The following is a 17985-nucleotide window of genomic DNA, read 5'->3' on the forward strand; positions in this document are numbered from 1 at the left end:
TGATAAAAAAAGGAGACAAAAATGAACTCTTAATCTTGAAAACTAAGCGCGTTGTGATTTTTTGAAAAAAATATTTTTTCCCGCTTCGGCGCTCACTCCGAGACTCCCCCGGCACATGGGAGACGATTTTTATTATACCCCTTAGGCGTTAAAGGGATAAACGGAGCCTAGCTTGCACCGCTCCCGAGTCAGCCATTTCATACATCGCTACCTGTATCTTTATGACGACTTCCAATTGGGTCACCTATACTAATTGTAGTCGTGTTTTATTGATTTGCACATACTCAAGATTTAATAAAATTTGTAGATACCCTGACGTTTTATAATAGATATCCTGGCGCGAGGATGATTTGGACCTACTTACACAAACCAAGGAGATTCCTCCTTGGTTTGGGAAGTAGGCCAGACGGGTTTCCTTCCATCTGGAGAGGCTTCCCCCCTACGATTCGTCGGATTGGGAGTTCAGCCTACCTCCCTCCTCCCCTTACGTTCCATCAGTTTGCTCAAGGAGGATACCTCCTTCACCTTACCAAGGAATCTTTGAGGGAGGAGTGTAAGGCCCTTAGGGACCTTATTCTGTTCCATGAGCCTCCCTGGCGTACCTCGCCAGATCGTGATTGAAATCACGTCTCGGGAAGGTTAGGCTAGCAGCTCAAGAGCCTGGCTGTCCTGATCAGATCGTTCCGATCGAGAGAAGGTTAAGTTAAGCCGCTCTTTAAACAGAATTATATACTTATCCGTTTTATCCTTTCCCCTCTCGCGCCAGGGCTATTGTATAGCGTTTATTATCATATAAATTGTTGTACTATTGTATTATTGTAATCAGTGGGCAGTCGGTCTATAGACCGTCAGCCCCCCGAGATCGATTGGATCCACTTCTGACCGCAAGGTGTTCCACCTGGCCGGTCCTAGTGTCCAATTGATCGTGTGTAAGCCACCCCTCTAGACGCCCTCCCTCCCCCCTTTTACCTTGACGGGATGACATAACTCGCTCGCGCTACTTCAGGTAGCCATCTGAGTCCTATCCCCTCTTGCAGAGGGGGTGAGAGGGAGTGGTTATAGTCGGAAGGGGTACTCCTCGCCTTACGTAGTAGGAGTAGTAGTACGATGGTACCTACCCAGACGAGCCCGGGTAATTTCCCGGCTCGTTAGGATGGTATTAGCCATGTACTCTCTTCTCGCCTTCCTATCCCTACTTCCCTACGTCCTCTATCCGTCCGCCTTGGCGGATCTGGGTCCCTGCGGACATCGTTTAGTTATGCTACACAAACACGATGCCTTTACGATCAGATTCAGGCCTAGGTTTTACCTATTACCCGGTGTTTTCGATTCCTAAGCTGGACCCGGGGGATAGAGAGATAGCATTGAAAGGGAACTGGGACCGGAAGGAGAATTTTGCCTTTCCTATCCTCAGTCCTCCATACATTATTGATCCTCCCGCCTCGGCGGGCCCGGGTTACAGCGGAGATCGTTCAGTTATGCATAAAACAACACGATCTCCCTTACAATCGGATTCAGGCCTAGGTTTTACCTATTCCCCTGTTTCGATTCCTTAGCTAGACCCGGGAGAGAGAGAGATAGTGTTGAAAGAGAACTGGGACAGGAAGGAGAATAGATTCTGCGCTCCGTTTCAAAATTCATTTAGTTAGTTTATTTTAATTGTTTTAAAATATGCTTTATATTTTCGATTGGTGTACTACGCTGGGTAGTCTACCCCGCCATGTAACCAAGAATCGAGGCATTTGTTTATACTTACCTAGCCTCTCTCCTCCGCCTTCATTTATACCCTGGCACCCCACCCCGGTGGCGGTGGCCAGGAGCTAGCAGAGGCATTCTTAGTTACTAAGAAAACCTCTCCGATGCCGGCGAATTCGGGCCAAGTCTAACTTTCCCCGGTTTCGTTGCTATTAAGCTTTGTATATAATATATATAGATATATTATTACAAGACTTTGAGGTGAATGCATGACGGGGCGGTCGGAGGCTGGCGGGAAAGGATAATATAAACCTTACATAATGCATGCCGCCGCAATTTATTACGGCGATGACAATACAGAATGCAGGTCCCACCGGAGTGACCTCCAGCGGCCCTACATGTAGTGATACTCCGGTATCGATTCTAATATTACATACTCCGCCAGATACATATCCGGCGAGTCCATACAAAGGTACTTATGTATCATTTTGTAATTACAGATGGTACGCTGTCAGAAGACAACCTGTACTGCAAACCTGCAGCAGCAGGGCAGACAGGAAGTATACCGCACTCACACAGGCTGTGCGGTCCAATGAACGACTTGTCGGTCTGGCAACCAGTTGAGGGGGAAGTCTGTTACAATCTGCCTTTGGGACTTCACTATCGAGACGGTAAGTACCAATTCATTGAATGTTTAGCTCACTGAACAAGATATTGTAAATAATTGGAGAGGTATTGAGATAGTTATCAATGTTTAGAATACTTTTAAAAGAGGATACTTTTTAAAAGTAACTATCTCTTTCAGAAACTCCCTTATCTACCCAAATGCGGAAGTATCAGCAACGGTACCAGTAGATTTGGCAGCCCCGATCATTGCCAAGATCCACAGCAATCAACCTGGACCACAAACCAATGAAGGCCGATACCCAGGACGAAGGTAGGCTATATGAAGCGTTTGGTAAACAAGCAAAAGGACTACCTTTTAGCTCGTCTCATTCTTCTTCTTCATTTTAGAGTTTACCAAGAGACCTACGACTCAAGGGATAAGCCCGGGTCGGTAGTCCCTAAGGTAAGCTGAAATAGTCACTTATAGGTCTATACAAGTCCCTTACTAAACATTACATACTGAAGGCTATTTGGGAAAGTCGTTCTCACACAGTTTCGTCATCAGACCACCAAAAACTGGGTGACGAACACGACAAAATCTGCCACACACACACAGGCAGGCATCGAACACAAAGGCATCTAAAACCCAGATCCAGGATCCCAGGTTTAACTCCAAACATGTTTTTCCAGCTTGCTGAGGCAGGAGGATGGGTATCCTGACTCGGCCCAATTCTAAATAACTTCACAACTCAGCTGTTCTCGAACATGTAAATGTCAGGTCAGCCTATTCAGTTGTTAGTGGAAGGACTGAAGATCTAGGAGACCTCGAAGTAAGGAGCCCCCCAACCCGGAAAGCCACAACTACTCCAGGCAGTACCAGACACATCCAATTGTGTCCCTTCAAATCAGTAATCCTTGGTGGCTACCAGCACAGGCCCTCAGAGGGCATGCTGAAGATTGAGGGCAGGGAAAGGAACCCGGCCAATAGAGGACTTACAGTTCCTTTCACCGGGTCTCCAATTTCCTTGTCCAGGCTATGCACGTCTGATTGAGAACGCACTGATCTGTGAAGACAAAACGCCTAAGGAAATGGTCATCTTCCCCAGAGACCAAGCTCAATCAGCCTGGGTTCAAAACCTGGCAGATTTGGGAATACACAAATGCCAAACTGACACGCCACAATAATCCCTTCATGATTTTTGTGGTGCTAGACAACACGTCCATTCCGTGTACCTCTAAAGTAGTAGAGATTACACTTCAGGCAACAGCAATGGACAAATCTATACATTATATCAGAGACGGATTACCATCCGTGGTCTCTCGGGGAGGAATGGAGTGCAGGCTAGACGCCCCAGTGATATTCTTGGTAGGTATTTTGAACTGAAATTGTACTACGACGCTCTTCAGCGAGCTTTTACCCAGACTTCCAGAAGCACTGGTAAAGGCGAAGTACGAAGCCAGAAGTCGCATGACTAGGTCTATCAATTCCGCCCTATAAGCGGGAATGACAACCTCGGTCTATACGGACGAACCATGGTTCAAGATCCGGACAAGTCATTGCTTCACACCTTACGGTGCAATGTATATGACTTTGCAATAGCCAGGAAGAACTGCAGAAAGCACGTCTTGGCCGATGCGTCTATTCACCATGAAACCTAATACTCATCAATCCTTAGGTCTGGGGAGCAAACTTGTTCCCTGAGACCGTAGTGAACAGAATCCCTTGCGAAGCAGCTAGGTCAACCAGAGCTTGCAAGTTTGCTGGGGCTTGATCCCCAAGAGGAGATATGAATCCTTGGGAACACAGCCCACAGGCATGAATAGAGCAAGGGGTTCTAGTCTTCCTAGACGACGTAACCTCAAACAGTGGTACAAGCTGTTCCAGTAAGCCAGCTAGGCCAACCATCCACCTCAAATGGTCAGCCACAACAGTCCGTGCTGCTGTAGAAACAGCCCTCTCAGCAGCACCAAAGCTCGGCTTCTTTACCTCTTCCCCGGCCATAAGGCCTCCGATAAGAACCAGGTGTATATCACGGACACAACAGGTTCACAAGAGGTAGCTGAGCCAGAGCAACTTTCCGTAGAGCTGGCGGAAGAACTTCCGGCAAGGAAGAGACTTCACAGGAAGCCGGCGCAACCGACTTTCGACGAACCAGTGAGACTCCTCAGGTAGGAGGAAAGCGGTGCTTATTCAAGAACCGCTGGGAATCAGCACTTAGTCGAACAGCATAGTATCAAGAGGTCGGTATGGAGTAGGGAGAAGGGCCCTCCCCCATCAACCGAAATTTATCAACATCCAAATACCAGATGACATAAGGACACCTAAGACTTTCTGTAGAAGAAAGTAATTATAGGTGCAAATACTTAGAATTTCAGGGACGCTTCTCCAGCGATTCCATGAAGATTCAATCAAACAAGAGTAATATTACACTTATCTCCATGAAGATTCAATCAAACAAGAGTAATATTACACTTTTCTCATTGAAACTCATATATTCAATACAACAAGTTCCATATGCTAACTGTTTTCGCAGGTACGGACCCTACTTCCCCGTGGGGCCGTCACAATACCTATAATCTTATAGATACTTACTACCCCGTTCCGATAGCAAGTCACTTCCGCCTTTGCCTAGGCTTTTGCCTTTTCCTAGGCTTCAGACTAGGCAACAGGCTTACGCCTTCAAATAAGGCTATTTGGGCTTATCAGAGCACCCAGAATGTTTACAAGATAGCGGAAACAGCAGTGCAATTACTGAGAACCCAAGGGATAAGCCTAGTAATCTTCTAGACGACTGGCTCATCTGAACTATAAACATCAAGGAATGTCTCAAGGCAACCATAAGTGATAATTTCTGGAATTCCTAGGATTCCAAATCACAAGGAATCCCTACACACTCCGACACCACGGTTTCAGTGTTTAGTAAACAATGGGACCTCAATCACTCAACTTTCGATCCCACCGGGGAAAAAAGAAAGGAAATAGCAAGGCTGCGAGACAGTTCTTCAAGGTAGACAAGCATCCTGGAGGAACCAGGAAGAGTTCTAGTTTCACTTCAATTCGTGTCAGTAACAGGGACTCTACTAAAAGCCAACGGAAGGCTATATTCCGGTTTGGCGGAGTAGAGCGAACAGGGAATTGCGAGACAGAGTTCCCGCGTCCTGCACATTTACAGAGACTCCATCCATGGACAGAAGTCAAGAATCTGACAAATCATCACCGGTAGGGTTCCCTCCACCAAGTTTAGTGGTCCTTATGGATGCTTCACCTAATCGGTTTGGGAGACTACCCCGCCCAATATGGAAACGCTCAGACACTTGGTTCCTAACGCCTGCTAGCTTCATAACAGTGTTTGGAAGCCATGACAGTTTTCTATTCTTAGTAACCCCCTTCAGAGAGCAGCTTTCAACCAAGCCACATAATCGGGTCATGATAACAATCTTTTCATTGACAACAAGAAACAGTGGCATCTGTCAGCAACTCACTTGGCAGGAGCAAGAACTTAGTGGCAGATGCACTGTTAAAGGACAACTCACTACAGTCGGAATAGTCCTTAGACAACAGGTCATTTAGATGGATCAGCCAACAGAATCCAGATCAATAGAATTATTGCCACAGAATCCAACCACAAGTTACAATATTTCATGTGCCCTCAATCTGGAACCCCCATGGCCCAGGCCACGGATACCAGACTAGGTTGGAACATCTGGCAGAGGATTTAATTTTTCCCTCCAATAAATCTACTAAGGCAAGTTCTACGCTAACTCCCATCCTTCTAAGGACGGATTGGGCTGTTAACCCCCAACCTCGGACGGACCCTCAACCCCAGACTGGCACGATTAGTATAACAAGGGCAGCGGACGCTTCCTCAAGGATTCGGAGGGTCCTAACGTTTATAGAATTCATGAATTTCACGGCACAAGAAGATGCCAATGAATCCTATTGACACCTGGTTCTTAGAATCAGACAACGGGAAGTCTATGGAGAGGTCCACAACCATGCGGAAACGTTTCAGCAATTGTCACGAGATTTGACAGTCCTGACTAATCTCTCCCCTAGTTCCTACGACTCCCTTTTCTAAGCAGTACGATTCTACAGTAACAAGCTAGCCTTTTTCCTAAAAAGACCAATAGTTATGACGATGAATACGAATCTGGCCGTTACGTTCCTTAGGACCCTATTTAGGAAGAGCCTACCAGCTAAGGTTATTACCACGACCAAATCTGCTTCAAGGAGGTACTCCAGTTTGGTTCCACATTAACAGATTCATAATTTCATCGATTCCGAGTACTTGTGCTAGCTAGTACAAAATCATATTGATTTTCTTCCAACCAGATAAGTTCTAGTATCTCCAGATCGGAATTCTTGGCTAAAATGATGATCCTCAGAGTAGGTGGGCCCCTAGAAGATTGCCCCACTTCCACAGGATCTATCCCTATGTCCAGTCAGAACTCCGGATCAATTTTAGACAGAACTTCAAATAAACTTCAGGTCCTTTATTCATTTGAGAGATGGTGGAACAGTCTCATTTAAGTAATTAAAGTAACAATTCTATACTTTAGATAGGCTAACCGGAATCAATTCCACACGTACATGATGTCCGAGCAGTAGCTCTCTTAATAAGTCACTTCCACCACATGAACTTTGATGACCTTAAAGAAGTATATAAGATGGAATTCAAGTATTTAATCACCACTACCTTAAATCCTTGAAAGCCCTTAAATAATTCAGCAGTGGCAGGGGGGAAATATTGTTTCCCCTAACACAGCCTAGTCATGTTGACATACCTAGTCGTAAGACATTGTCCTTCTTTAGCTCCTTTTCTCTCCTAACCGCCTCGCTTAGTCTCTAGCCTTCTTCTCGGGGTTTTTCACTTGGATTGTATAACTGAACCATTCTTGTACTGGTTATAATTAACTACTAATCATATACATGTAAAATATATAGTATTACTTGCTAACATAGTAATCACACAGGCCTTACCAGTAATTGTTTGCGATGATAGTATATACTTACTGGAGTAAGGATCTAGACTTAAGATATTGTTAAAATCTGTTTAGATTTAAGCAATTTATTAAATAGGGTAGAATTATCTTAGAGTTAGTTTCTCCCTTCCAGTAGTCTTATAGAAAGTACATCCAAGCTTGTGGGAGCAATTCTCTGTTACTATTTCACGGAGCGACACAGGTTTAGCCCAGAAACGGGATTTTGACAAAGGAAAAATCTATTTCTGGGCGAATGACCTGTGTCGCCCAGTGAACCCGCCCCTTGCTTCCTCACCCTATAGCCCCAAGGTTGGGTGCTATTTTCAGGAATGGCTATCGAGGCGCTAGTAGTAGCGGTAGTGGGCGGTAGATGGCGCTGGTATGGCACCTAGTTTGAAAGGGGAGATTGACAAAGGAAGAGACTAAATGGCAGAAGACCTCTGGTAGTGGTTTCACTCGCCCCAGATACCATACCGACACCTTAAATAAGGTGAGCGAGCCAGAATATTCTGGCATTACCACATAGCTTTTTTCTCTGGTATTTATAGCAATATTTATATCTTAGAAATGTGTGCTAAAGGAACATTTCACTGGGCGACACAGGTCATTCGCCCAGAAATAGATTTTTCCTTTGTCAAAATCCCATAAAAAGGAGAGAAAATTATCAAAACCTAGGACTAATGTATTATGTACATAACAGAACTTCTATGGCGCAAGGGTAAAGAATTTTGCTAAAACACAAGAATCTAACTCTTAACATAGTGAGAGACCTATTACCTACCAGCTATTACCTACTCTTACGAGTATTAAAGTTTCAAAAAGCAATACAAAAGATGCCTCTCACAATAAAGCTATGTATTTATATTTTTGTGGTGTGGTAAGGAGGAAAATGTGCATCCTACTATTCTATGGCTCCTAGTACTACAATGATAATCTAAAATGTTACACAATACCTAAATTGGGTTCACCAGTCTTTTCATCAAATGAGGTAGAAATATTATCCAGCATACATGGATTGAGAACATTGAGAACTGCCTCTACTTCAGGGGTAACAGCACTTGGAACTGAACGATTTTCTCCGGAGCCATCTCTGGCTGTTCTATCACTGCAAATAAAAAGACAAAATCTAAATTATTTTATGTTCATTACTTATTTTACATCTGCTTATTGCCTAATATGTAAGGTTATGTTAACTGATAGCTGGTCATAACAATAAAACGAAAGAATTTTTGGGTAGTTCACTCATGTTCATACACCCTTATAAGATAATCCTTATGTGCTAGAACTGAAAACAAAAATTCTAATTCTTTTATGAACAAAAGGTTTAATTTTTTCAACAAAAACTATTTTTAGGACAGCATATTAGTGTGCTTGTGTGAATCCAACACATTTTACTCATCAGTAGAAGAAAGTTGATAATCTGCTGCCTGTGGTAGGCTGAAGGACAAACCATACAATTCTCCCTTGTCCCTAGTAGGAAACGCTCACTGTTTGCATGGTTTGAACAACTGGGAATTTCAGTTTAAAATACATAATAGGTTTAAAAAAAAATTTAAATTTTAAAAAATTACAGTTGTTTCACTAGCACTTAATGCTTTTGTAAGATAACCTATACAAAAGCTCAGATGATAGGATCTGAGTTCCTGTAGCTTTGACAAAAAACATGATTAACCTGGGAGCTTCTGGGATGAGGAAAGGTAAGGGACTCAACTTATAGCCCAAGTGGGGGTCAAGAACTTATTGGCACCAATTTAGCAAAAGAACATTATAACAATTTTGTTTGAGCAACAAAAAGGCATTCACCCTGGAACAACTATGCCTTGTACAATGCCATGACGAAATGTATGATTCCCCAAGAACAAAACACCAATCATATGGGTAAACCTTAAACATCAGTGACTACCAAATCAGAATATAAAGAATTGAGAATCCTAATGCCCAAGGGTACTATATTTTAGATAACGGTAATAAAAGTATGTAATCTGGTACCTCCATTATGGAGAAGTAATGATGGTAGTTTAAATTTGACGTCTCCGAGGGTTGCATATGAGAGAGAGAGAGAGAGAGAGAGAGAGAGAGAGAGAGAGAGAGAGAGAGAGAGAGAGAGAGAGAGAGAGAGAGCAATATTTGTGGAAGAATAAATGGGAGTGGTTTGATGGCGGTTGTAAGCATGTGTCTGTTGTAGCGATCGCCATGTAAATCAGTGGAGAGCGTCTATTACAAGAGTCGGGAGAAGTGAGGGAGTCTGTGATCAGAGCCGGTGATGGATAGTCGGTGTTTTTGGCAGTCTTAAATATTCTTGATGGTCAGTTATTTTGTGTTTTTGAAGCTGTTGTTTGAATTATTGTTGGTATTATATCTTTGAAAGTTGGCTTTGCCTGTGTTGTTGAATTTGTTGTGCTTATGAGTTCTCTTGTATTGAAGATGAGTTGTTGAGTGTTGTTGGTGAGGAGTTGTGGTTCCTTGGTGTTGTGGGCGGTGAGTTGACTTGTCGTGTTATTGGTTTTTGGTGCTGATAGTGATTATTTGAGCAGTGGTCTTTTGTTGATAGTTACTGAATTGTTGTGTGGTTGTTGTCCTTGTTCGGTTGTTTGTGTATTGTGTTACGACGGCTAGCCTAGCCTAACCTAGCTATACCCAGCAGACAGCACAGCAGCTCCTCCCCTGAGAGTTTTAAGTACAGGCGTGGATTTGAGTTTTTTTTATTTTTAGCTTGTATTTCCACTATATTATTTATTGGCGCCCAACATGGGGCTGCTGGTGTGGCAGCTGCAGGATGCTTGGTGTAGTGGGTTGTATGATTGGTGAAGGAAAATGAGTATGGAAGGTTTGACTGAAGTGGAGAGGCTGAAGGAGTTGCGGTTGTTGAGGGAAGCTAAGGAAAGAGTGGAAGAAGAGAATGAGAGGTTGAGGGTAGAGTATGAGGAGCTGAAGAGCGAGTTAGAGGAAATGAGAGGAATTCTAAGGAGTGCAAAAGCGGAAATGAAAGGAGAGGTGAAAGGAGCGGAAGATGAGAATGGTTGAGAACATGGATGAAAAATTCAGAGTAATGATGAATGCAGTGCAGGAGATGATGAAGGGATTCATGGGAAAGGGAGCAGTAGGAGGTAGGCCTACCAGGTCTTGTGATGGGCTAGGAGCCATTAACAAAGTGAAAGAAACAAGTGGATGAGAGTACGAGTGACGAAGGTGATTTGTTGTGAGGGAAAGAAGGGGAAGACACAGGATAAGGATAAACCTGAGAACAAGAATAAGAAGGGGGCTGAGGGAAAGAAGGCTAGTAAGGATGACGGACAGGATGATACTAGGAACTGAATATGTTGGGAAAATGCTGAGAGTGATTTAGATAGCGGTGAGTGGAAAAGACCGGTAGGTAGAAAAAAGGGTAAGAAGAGCGTAATCAAGAGCATGGATGTTAGTATAGAAGTTGATTCGTTGTATTCAGAAGAGGTTAAGAGGGATCAGAATGGAAGTAGCGAAAGTGAGAGTGAGAATGAGCAGGAAGTACGAAAGGGTGTGTACGTATATGTATATGAGAGAGGTACCCCAATGTGCACAATACGAGGAATATGGTAGTAGGGATATAGGGGACTTTTTTAAGCAATACGAGAAGTGCTGTGGCTAAGAATGGGGATAACAAGAGAGTTTGGTCAAGAGAGTTGGGTAGCTTTTTGACAGGATTTTTGTTGGAGTATGGGGTAATGATAGTGTAGGGAATGTGCCTTATGAGTGTGAAAGCCAGGATTGTGGAACAGGCGAAGAGGATAAAAATAGCGTTAGATAGAGGAGAAAACATGATTTGAAGAGGCAAGAATGAATATTGGTGAGTCATTGTCAATGTATGTGTGCAGATTGGAAACATTAGCTAGGAAAAAGTTTGGGGACGAAGGGATAAATGAGTGTAAAGAGTTAGTGAGGGAGTTGTTGTGCCTGAGTGTGTGTGTTTATAAACATGATATTGTTATGATACAATAAAGTTTGTTCATACTTACCTGGCAGATATATATATAGCTGTATTTTCTGAAGTCCGACAGAATTTTAAAAACTTCCGACACACGCAGTGGTCGGCCACGGTGGTTAGTACCCATTCCCGCCGCTGGGAGGCGGGTATCAGGAACCATTCCCATTTTCTATTCATAATTTTTATTTCCACTGTCCCCTGAGGGGAGGTGGGTGGGTACTTGATTATATATATCTGCCAGGTAAGTATGAACAAACTTTATTGTATCATAACAATATCATTTTGTTCATGAAACTTACCTGTCCAGATATATATATAGCTGAATCCCACCTTTGGAGGTGGGAAGGGACAGAATAGAAGGATTTTGGGAAACAAATGCATGCAGATGATTTACATCTTGGTTCCACCTGTTAGCATAGCTGGCTTCGTGGTTACTGCCACATAAGTCTGCTTGTGCTACTAGAGTTGCCATGCTACGGTAGAGACCTTAATAGCTGGTGCACTCCAGGATGATCTGTCAACAGGGGCGAGACCACGACGTGACTAGACCATATTGACCATACCATGAGGGCTAAGAAGTAAAATAAATATATATATATATAAATGTTATTGTTATAATACAATTAAGTTTGTTCATACTTACCTGGCAGATATATATATGCTGTATTTTCTGACGTCCGACAGAATTTCAAAATTCGCGGCACACGTAGTGGGGCGTCAGGTGGTAGTACCCATTCCCGCCGCTGGGCGGCGGATATCAGGAACCATTCCCATTTTCTATTCATATTTATTCATGGCCCTTGTCTCCTGAGGGGAGGAGGGTGGGCACTCTAAGTATATATATCTGCCAGGTAAGTATGAACAAACTTAATTGTATTATAACAATAACATTTTGTTCATGAAACTTACCTGACGATATATATATACTGAATCACACCTTCGGATGGTGGGTAGAGACAGACTGGTTTTTTAGGATTTTTTAGGAAATTTAAATTAAAATAAAAGATTAACTTATTGGTTCCTTACCTGATAGCAAAGTCGACTATGTGATTACTGTCAGCTAAAGCCTGCTTATGCTTTATCAGAGTTGCCAGCCAGGTTTTGACCTGTATGTGCGGTGCTCTCTGGATGCTCTGTCAACGGGGACGTGACCACAATGCGACAAGACCATCTAGGCAAACATATGGCAGTAACACAGCAAACCGACCACCACCTGACCAACTAACACAAAAAACCCCTGATATTAACACTATGGAATGGGAGATTTTCACAGAAGATCTCACCATCAACCAAAAAACACAATAAACTAACCTAACTAAGCTAACGGATAGGGAGAGAGCTACCTTCAGCCCCCGCCCAAAACTGTGTCTGCCGAAATGTAAGGTCCCAAAGAACTACGTTCTCGTAAATCGTTCTCACATCCCGGAGGTAATGTGAGGCGAATACGGAATTGCTCCTCCAGAAGGTGCTATCAAGAATATCTCTGATAGACTGTTCCTTTGGAAGGCAAAGAGAGGTAGCTACGGCTCTGACCTCGTGAGCTTTCACTTTAAAGAGGCTCATATCAGTCTTCTGGCAAGATGAATGAGCCTCTTTAATGACGTCCTCAAGAAGAAGCAACAGCATTCTTCGACAACGGCAAATCCGGTCTCTTCACCGAGCACCAGAGATTACCTGAGGGACCTCTTATCTCTCTAGTCCTATTCACATAGAACTTGAGAGCCCTGACAGGGCACAGGGCTCTCTCTGGTTCTTGACCCACGAGACTCGATATTCCTTTGATTTCAAAGCTCTTTGGCCAAGGATTAGACGGGTTCTCGTTCTTAGCCAAGAAAGAAGGGTTCAACGAGCAGACAGCGCTGTCTCCCTTGAAACCCACTAGCTACTGAACGCTTGGATTTCACTAACTCTCTTCGCCGTCGCCAGAGAAGCTAGGAAAAGCGTTTTCCTCGTTAAGTCCCTTAGAGAAGCTTCATGGAGAGGCTCAAAGGACTTAGCATCAGATGTTTCAACACCACATCTAAATTCCATGAAGGGCGGTCTTGCTTGTGGAATTTTTTTTGGTGGTTTCAAACGACCTTAAGAGATCGTGCAGATCCTTATTGTCGGAGAGGTCCAGTCCTCTGTGGCGAAAAACGGCAGACAACATACTCCTATAACCCTTGATCGTAGGAACTGCCAATTTTTGCACATTTCTTAGATAGAGTAAGAAATCTGCTATCTGATTCACAGAGGTCGTGGAAGAGGAAATTCCTTCCTTCTTGCACCATGCCCTGAAGGAGGACCACTTAGACTGGTAGACAGCTCTTGAAGAGGCTCTTCGAGCATTAGCGATTGCTCTCGCAGCTGCCTTTGCAAAAGCCTCTCGCTCTGGCCAGCTTTCGATAGTCTGAACGCAGTCAGGGCCAGAGCGGAGAGTTTTTGGTGAAACCTTTTGAAGTGAGGCTGTCTGAGTAGATCTCTCCTCCAGGGCAACGTTCTTGGGAAGTCCACAAGGAAACGTCCTGACCTCTGTGAACCACTCTCTTGCTGGCCACATTGGGGCAATCAGAGTCAACCTTGTCCCTTCTGACGCTGCGAACTTTCTCATTACGTCCCCCATGATCTTGAATGGGGGAAAGGCGTAAAGATCCAGGTTCTGTCCAGTCCCAGAGCAACGCGTCCACTGCAATTGCCCCTGGGTCCATAACTGGGGAGCAATACAGAGGAAGCCTCTTCGTCCTTGATGTAGCGAACAGGTCTACTAGAGGACGTCCCCACAATTTCCATAACTTTTGACAGACTTCCTGGTGCAAGGGTACATTCTGTTGGTAGAATCTGATTCAGGCGCTGAGAAGGTCCGCCCTGACATTCTGAACCCCTGCCACGAATATCTTGTCAGGATCTTGATGCGCCTTGCGTCTGCCCATAGCAGAACTTCCTTCGCCAGGAGAAAAAGGGATCTGGAGCGAGTCCCTCCCTGATTCTTTAGATACGCAAGGGCTGTGGTACTGTCCGAGTTGACTTGAACAACCTTGCTTGACAGTTTTTCTTCGAAGAACTGCAGCGACAGGAATATCGCTGCCAGTTCCTTTACATTGATGTGCCAGGCTACCTGTTCCCCTCTCCAGGAGCCTGACACTTCTTCCCCCCCTAGTGTTGCTCCCCAACCGGAAATGGAAGCGTCTGAGAACAACACTAGGTCGGGGCTCAGAAGTTTATTTAAGAGGCCCTCTCGTAACTTCTGAGGGTCGAGCCACCATCTTAAGTGTACTCTTACTTCGTTGGAGATCCTTAGGATCGCATTCAAGGTCCCCTTTCGACGTCCATTGTCTTCCGCAAGGAAGAATTGAAGAGGCCTGAGGTGCAGTTCTTCCCGGGCGAGACAAATTTCTTTTCTTAGTGAGGAAATGGTGCCCAGCAGACTCATCCACTCCCTCACCAGAACAAGCTTCTCTCTCTAGGAAGGCTGCGACTTTCTCTAACCCCAGTCGCTGACGTTCCTGGGATGGAAACGCCCGAAAAGCCACTGAATCCATCTGAATCCCCAGATACCACGATGGACTGTGTCGAGGTCAGATGCGACTTTTCGGTGTTGACCAACAGACCCAGAGACTTTGCTAGGGCTAGCGTAAACTGAAGGTCCTTCAGACACTTCTGCCTCGACGACGCTCTGATCAGCCAATCGTCGAGGTAGAGGGAATATCCTGATTCCTGACGAATGGAGCCACTTCGCTACATTCCTCATATCATTGTGAAACCCATTGGGGCGTGCTGAGACCGAAACAAGGGCTCTGAACTGCCAAACCCTGTTGTCCAAGACGAATCTCAGGTACTTCCTTGAAAGAGGGTGGACTGGGACGGGTGGAAGTATGCGTCCTGCAGGTCTAGAGACACCATCCAGTCGCCAGGTCTTATGCTCCCAGCACCGACTGAGGCGTCTCCATTCTGAACTTTATCTTTTCTACAAAAAGATTTAGCCTGCTCACATCCAGGACCGGGCGCCAACCTGACGACTGCTTCGGCACTAGGAAATCCTGTTGTAGAAGCCCGGTGACTCTAGGTCAAGACTTGTTCCACCGCTCTTTTTTCGACCATCTGGTCTAAGAGATCGAAAAGAACACTTTTCTTCTCTCCCTGATAGGATGGAGAGAGGTCTCTGGGAGTTGAAGTCAAAGGAGGAGGATGAAGAAAGGGGATCTTGTACCCCCGTTCTACTATCTTGAAGGGTCCAAGGATCCGCTCCTCTCTGCCTCCAAGACTCCGCAAAGAATTCCAGTCTGGCCCCGACTGGTGTCTGAAGGACGAGATCTTCATTTGCTGTTTTTCGGTTTGAATGAAGCTCTTCCTCTCGAAAACCCTCTCCCTCGAGGAGCTGCTCTCGAGGGGGGTGCCCCGCGAAAGGGTTTGACTTTCTTCGGGGGTTTGCTGAATGTTGAAGTGGAAGGAACCGCTGGACGTCTTGAAGACTGAACCAGATATCCTGGGTCGCCTTTTCTTGCAAACTCTGTGCCAGATCCTTTACCATAGCCTGGGGAAGAGATGGTCCGAAAGAGGCGCAAAGAGCAATTCCGCTTTCTGAGCGGGAGATACCGACTTAGCAGTAAAATTGCACAGCAGTGCTCTTTTCTTCAGGAAGGCAGTTCCAAAATTCGAAACTAGCTCCTCCGAACCATCCCTGACGGCCTTGTCCATACATGACAACACGCTGGACAGCTCCCCCAGACTGAGAGAATCAGGACTTCTAGACTGAAGGTCCAAAACTCCCAGACACCAGTCTAGGAAATTAAACACATTAAGGGTACGAAGAAGTCCCTTCAAGTGGTGGTCAGTCTCAACCGGAGTCCAGGTCACCTTAGCAGACGCTAAGAGAGACCTCCTCTGGGCGTCGACTAAACTGGAGAAGTCACACACGCGACGAAGGGACCTTTATCCCCACATCCTCCTTGGTCTCATACCAAACTCCTCCTTTCCCGGCGAGTCTAGAGGGTGGATGGGCGAAAGTGGTCTTGCCCTGATCCTTCCTTCTGGACATAAAGTCTTGAAGTTTCTTAAACGCCCTCTTGGTCGACAGCGACGTCTTCATTTCGACGAATTCAGGGGTCTTTACGGTCTTGGAAGACGAAAGTTGGTGAGGAGGAGGAGACCATAAGGGCTGTAGGCTGGAACTTGTCCCCGAATGCTGAACGTAACAGCCTAACAAGAACCTTGTAGTCCGAGACAGCTGAAGCTACCGGCTGTTCTTCCTCTACGGAACTCCCTGGGCTACTAAGTTCCCCTTCCTCCCTAAGAGGAACTGGAGAACGCCTATCAGGAGAGGGAGTACGTCCCGTAGGCTCAATCCTGAATAAAGACTTCCGTTGGTTGGAAGTATCCGCTACAGGTACGGAAGCGGCCGTACGTTGATCTTTAGAGGCACTGACATCTTCCGAAAGAGGAGCGTCCTTAGAAGCCACTTGAACTGTCTTAACAGAAGCTCCCCTACGAAAGGAAGCGCGAGCTTCCTGACGAGCGGCGCCAAAAGCGTCTGCTTAGACAAGCGAGCGTCCTGCTTTGTAGTCTCAAAAGCGTCCTGCTTCGCTCGAAAAGCGTCCTGCTTCACACGGCGAGCGTCCTGCGGAGCGTCCTCCAAAGCGTCCTGTCTAAAACCAGAAGCGTCCTGCTTCGCGCGCCGAGCGTCCTGCCGAGCTTCCTTAAAAGAGTCTTGAAGAGAGCTCAAAGCGTCCTGTCTAGAACGCCGAGCGTCCTGCCGAGCGTCCTCAACAGCTACTTGCCGAGAGCGTAAAGCGTCCTGCTTCGAACGCCGAGCGTCCTGACGAGCGTCTTCTCCTGAGAGAGTAAAAGGTCTGCTAGGAGAACGAGAACGTTGACGATCCGGAGGCGGAGAGAGAGACGAGCGAGCTGAGAGAGAATGAGGCCGCTTCGTCCTCTTGACGGGCAGCCGAACGTCCTTCCTACGCTTAGGCTCGACTGCTGCTGGGCAAGTCCTCTGAGCCCCCCATCAGCGACGAAATCTGGTCCTGAAGGGACACAAGGATATCCTTCGTAGGTGACGAAGGAGCAAAAGAAGGGGCAGGACTGAGACTGCGAGAAGGCGAGGGGCGAGGGGACGCCTCCTTCCTTCTAGCAGGTACAGCTATCTGCCTCTCAGGTGAACACGCCCGTGCGTGGAAACGAACGTCCTCATCGGAAGAAAGCCTTCCTCTCTTCTGAGGAGGAAAGGCGTCATAAGCGTCCTCTGACGAAAGAGGAGACATAGGACGTGGAAGCGTCCTCAAAGCGAAAAGGTCCTTTTCAACGGACGCGAGTCTCTCCGAGCGCTCCACCCCTTGCGCGGGGAGGACGCTTCGGAGGACGAAAAGCAATCTTTCAGGATACGCGCTCGTGCGCGCTCCTTGGCAGCCTGGGATTTAGCAACAAGGCCTGCCGAAGGGACGCCAGATCGGTGGGGAGCCCCCGTAACCCTCTTGCGGCTTTCGACATACCCACTCCCTGAGTCCTGGGAGTCCGATAGAGTCTAGGCCTAGAGGCATTTATGGGGCCGATCTGACGCCCCTCCACAACACTAGGGGCACTAACACAAACTTTCACTGGGCCGGTTTCTAGGGCCAAAACTTTAGATTCGAGAGCACGAATAGACTCTAGAATCAGAGAAAGGGTGTTACCTTCTCCACACAGCACTGGGGCCCGAAGGCAACACAGGATTAGGTTGGGCAAAATCTACTGGTGTTAGAGGAGGAGAAATGTTACTATCCTTACCT

At 45.9% G+C, this 17985-nt stretch overlaps 1 protein-coding gene across 1 annotated transcript in view; it reads right to left on the reverse strand.

The window, feature by feature from the left end:
* LOC135216172 (uncharacterized) overlaps nt 1-17985 on the reverse strand; it is a 72993-nt gene that overhangs the window by 15352 nt on the left and 39656 nt on the right. Inside the window, exon 2 of the mRNA XM_064251300.1 lies at nt 8238-8389. Within this exon, the coding sequence (XP_064107370.1) occupies nt 8238-8292 (55 nt within the window). The 5' untranslated portion in view covers nt 8293-8389. The remainder of the gene's footprint in view (nt 1-8237; nt 8390-17985) is intronic.

Source organism: Macrobrachium nipponense, chromosome 6 (genome assembly GCF_015104395.2).
Source record: "Macrobrachium nipponense isolate FS-2020 chromosome 6, ASM1510439v2, whole genome shotgun sequence".
NCBI classification, from domain to species: Eukaryota; Metazoa; Arthropoda; class Malacostraca; order Decapoda; family Palaemonidae; genus Macrobrachium; species Macrobrachium nipponense.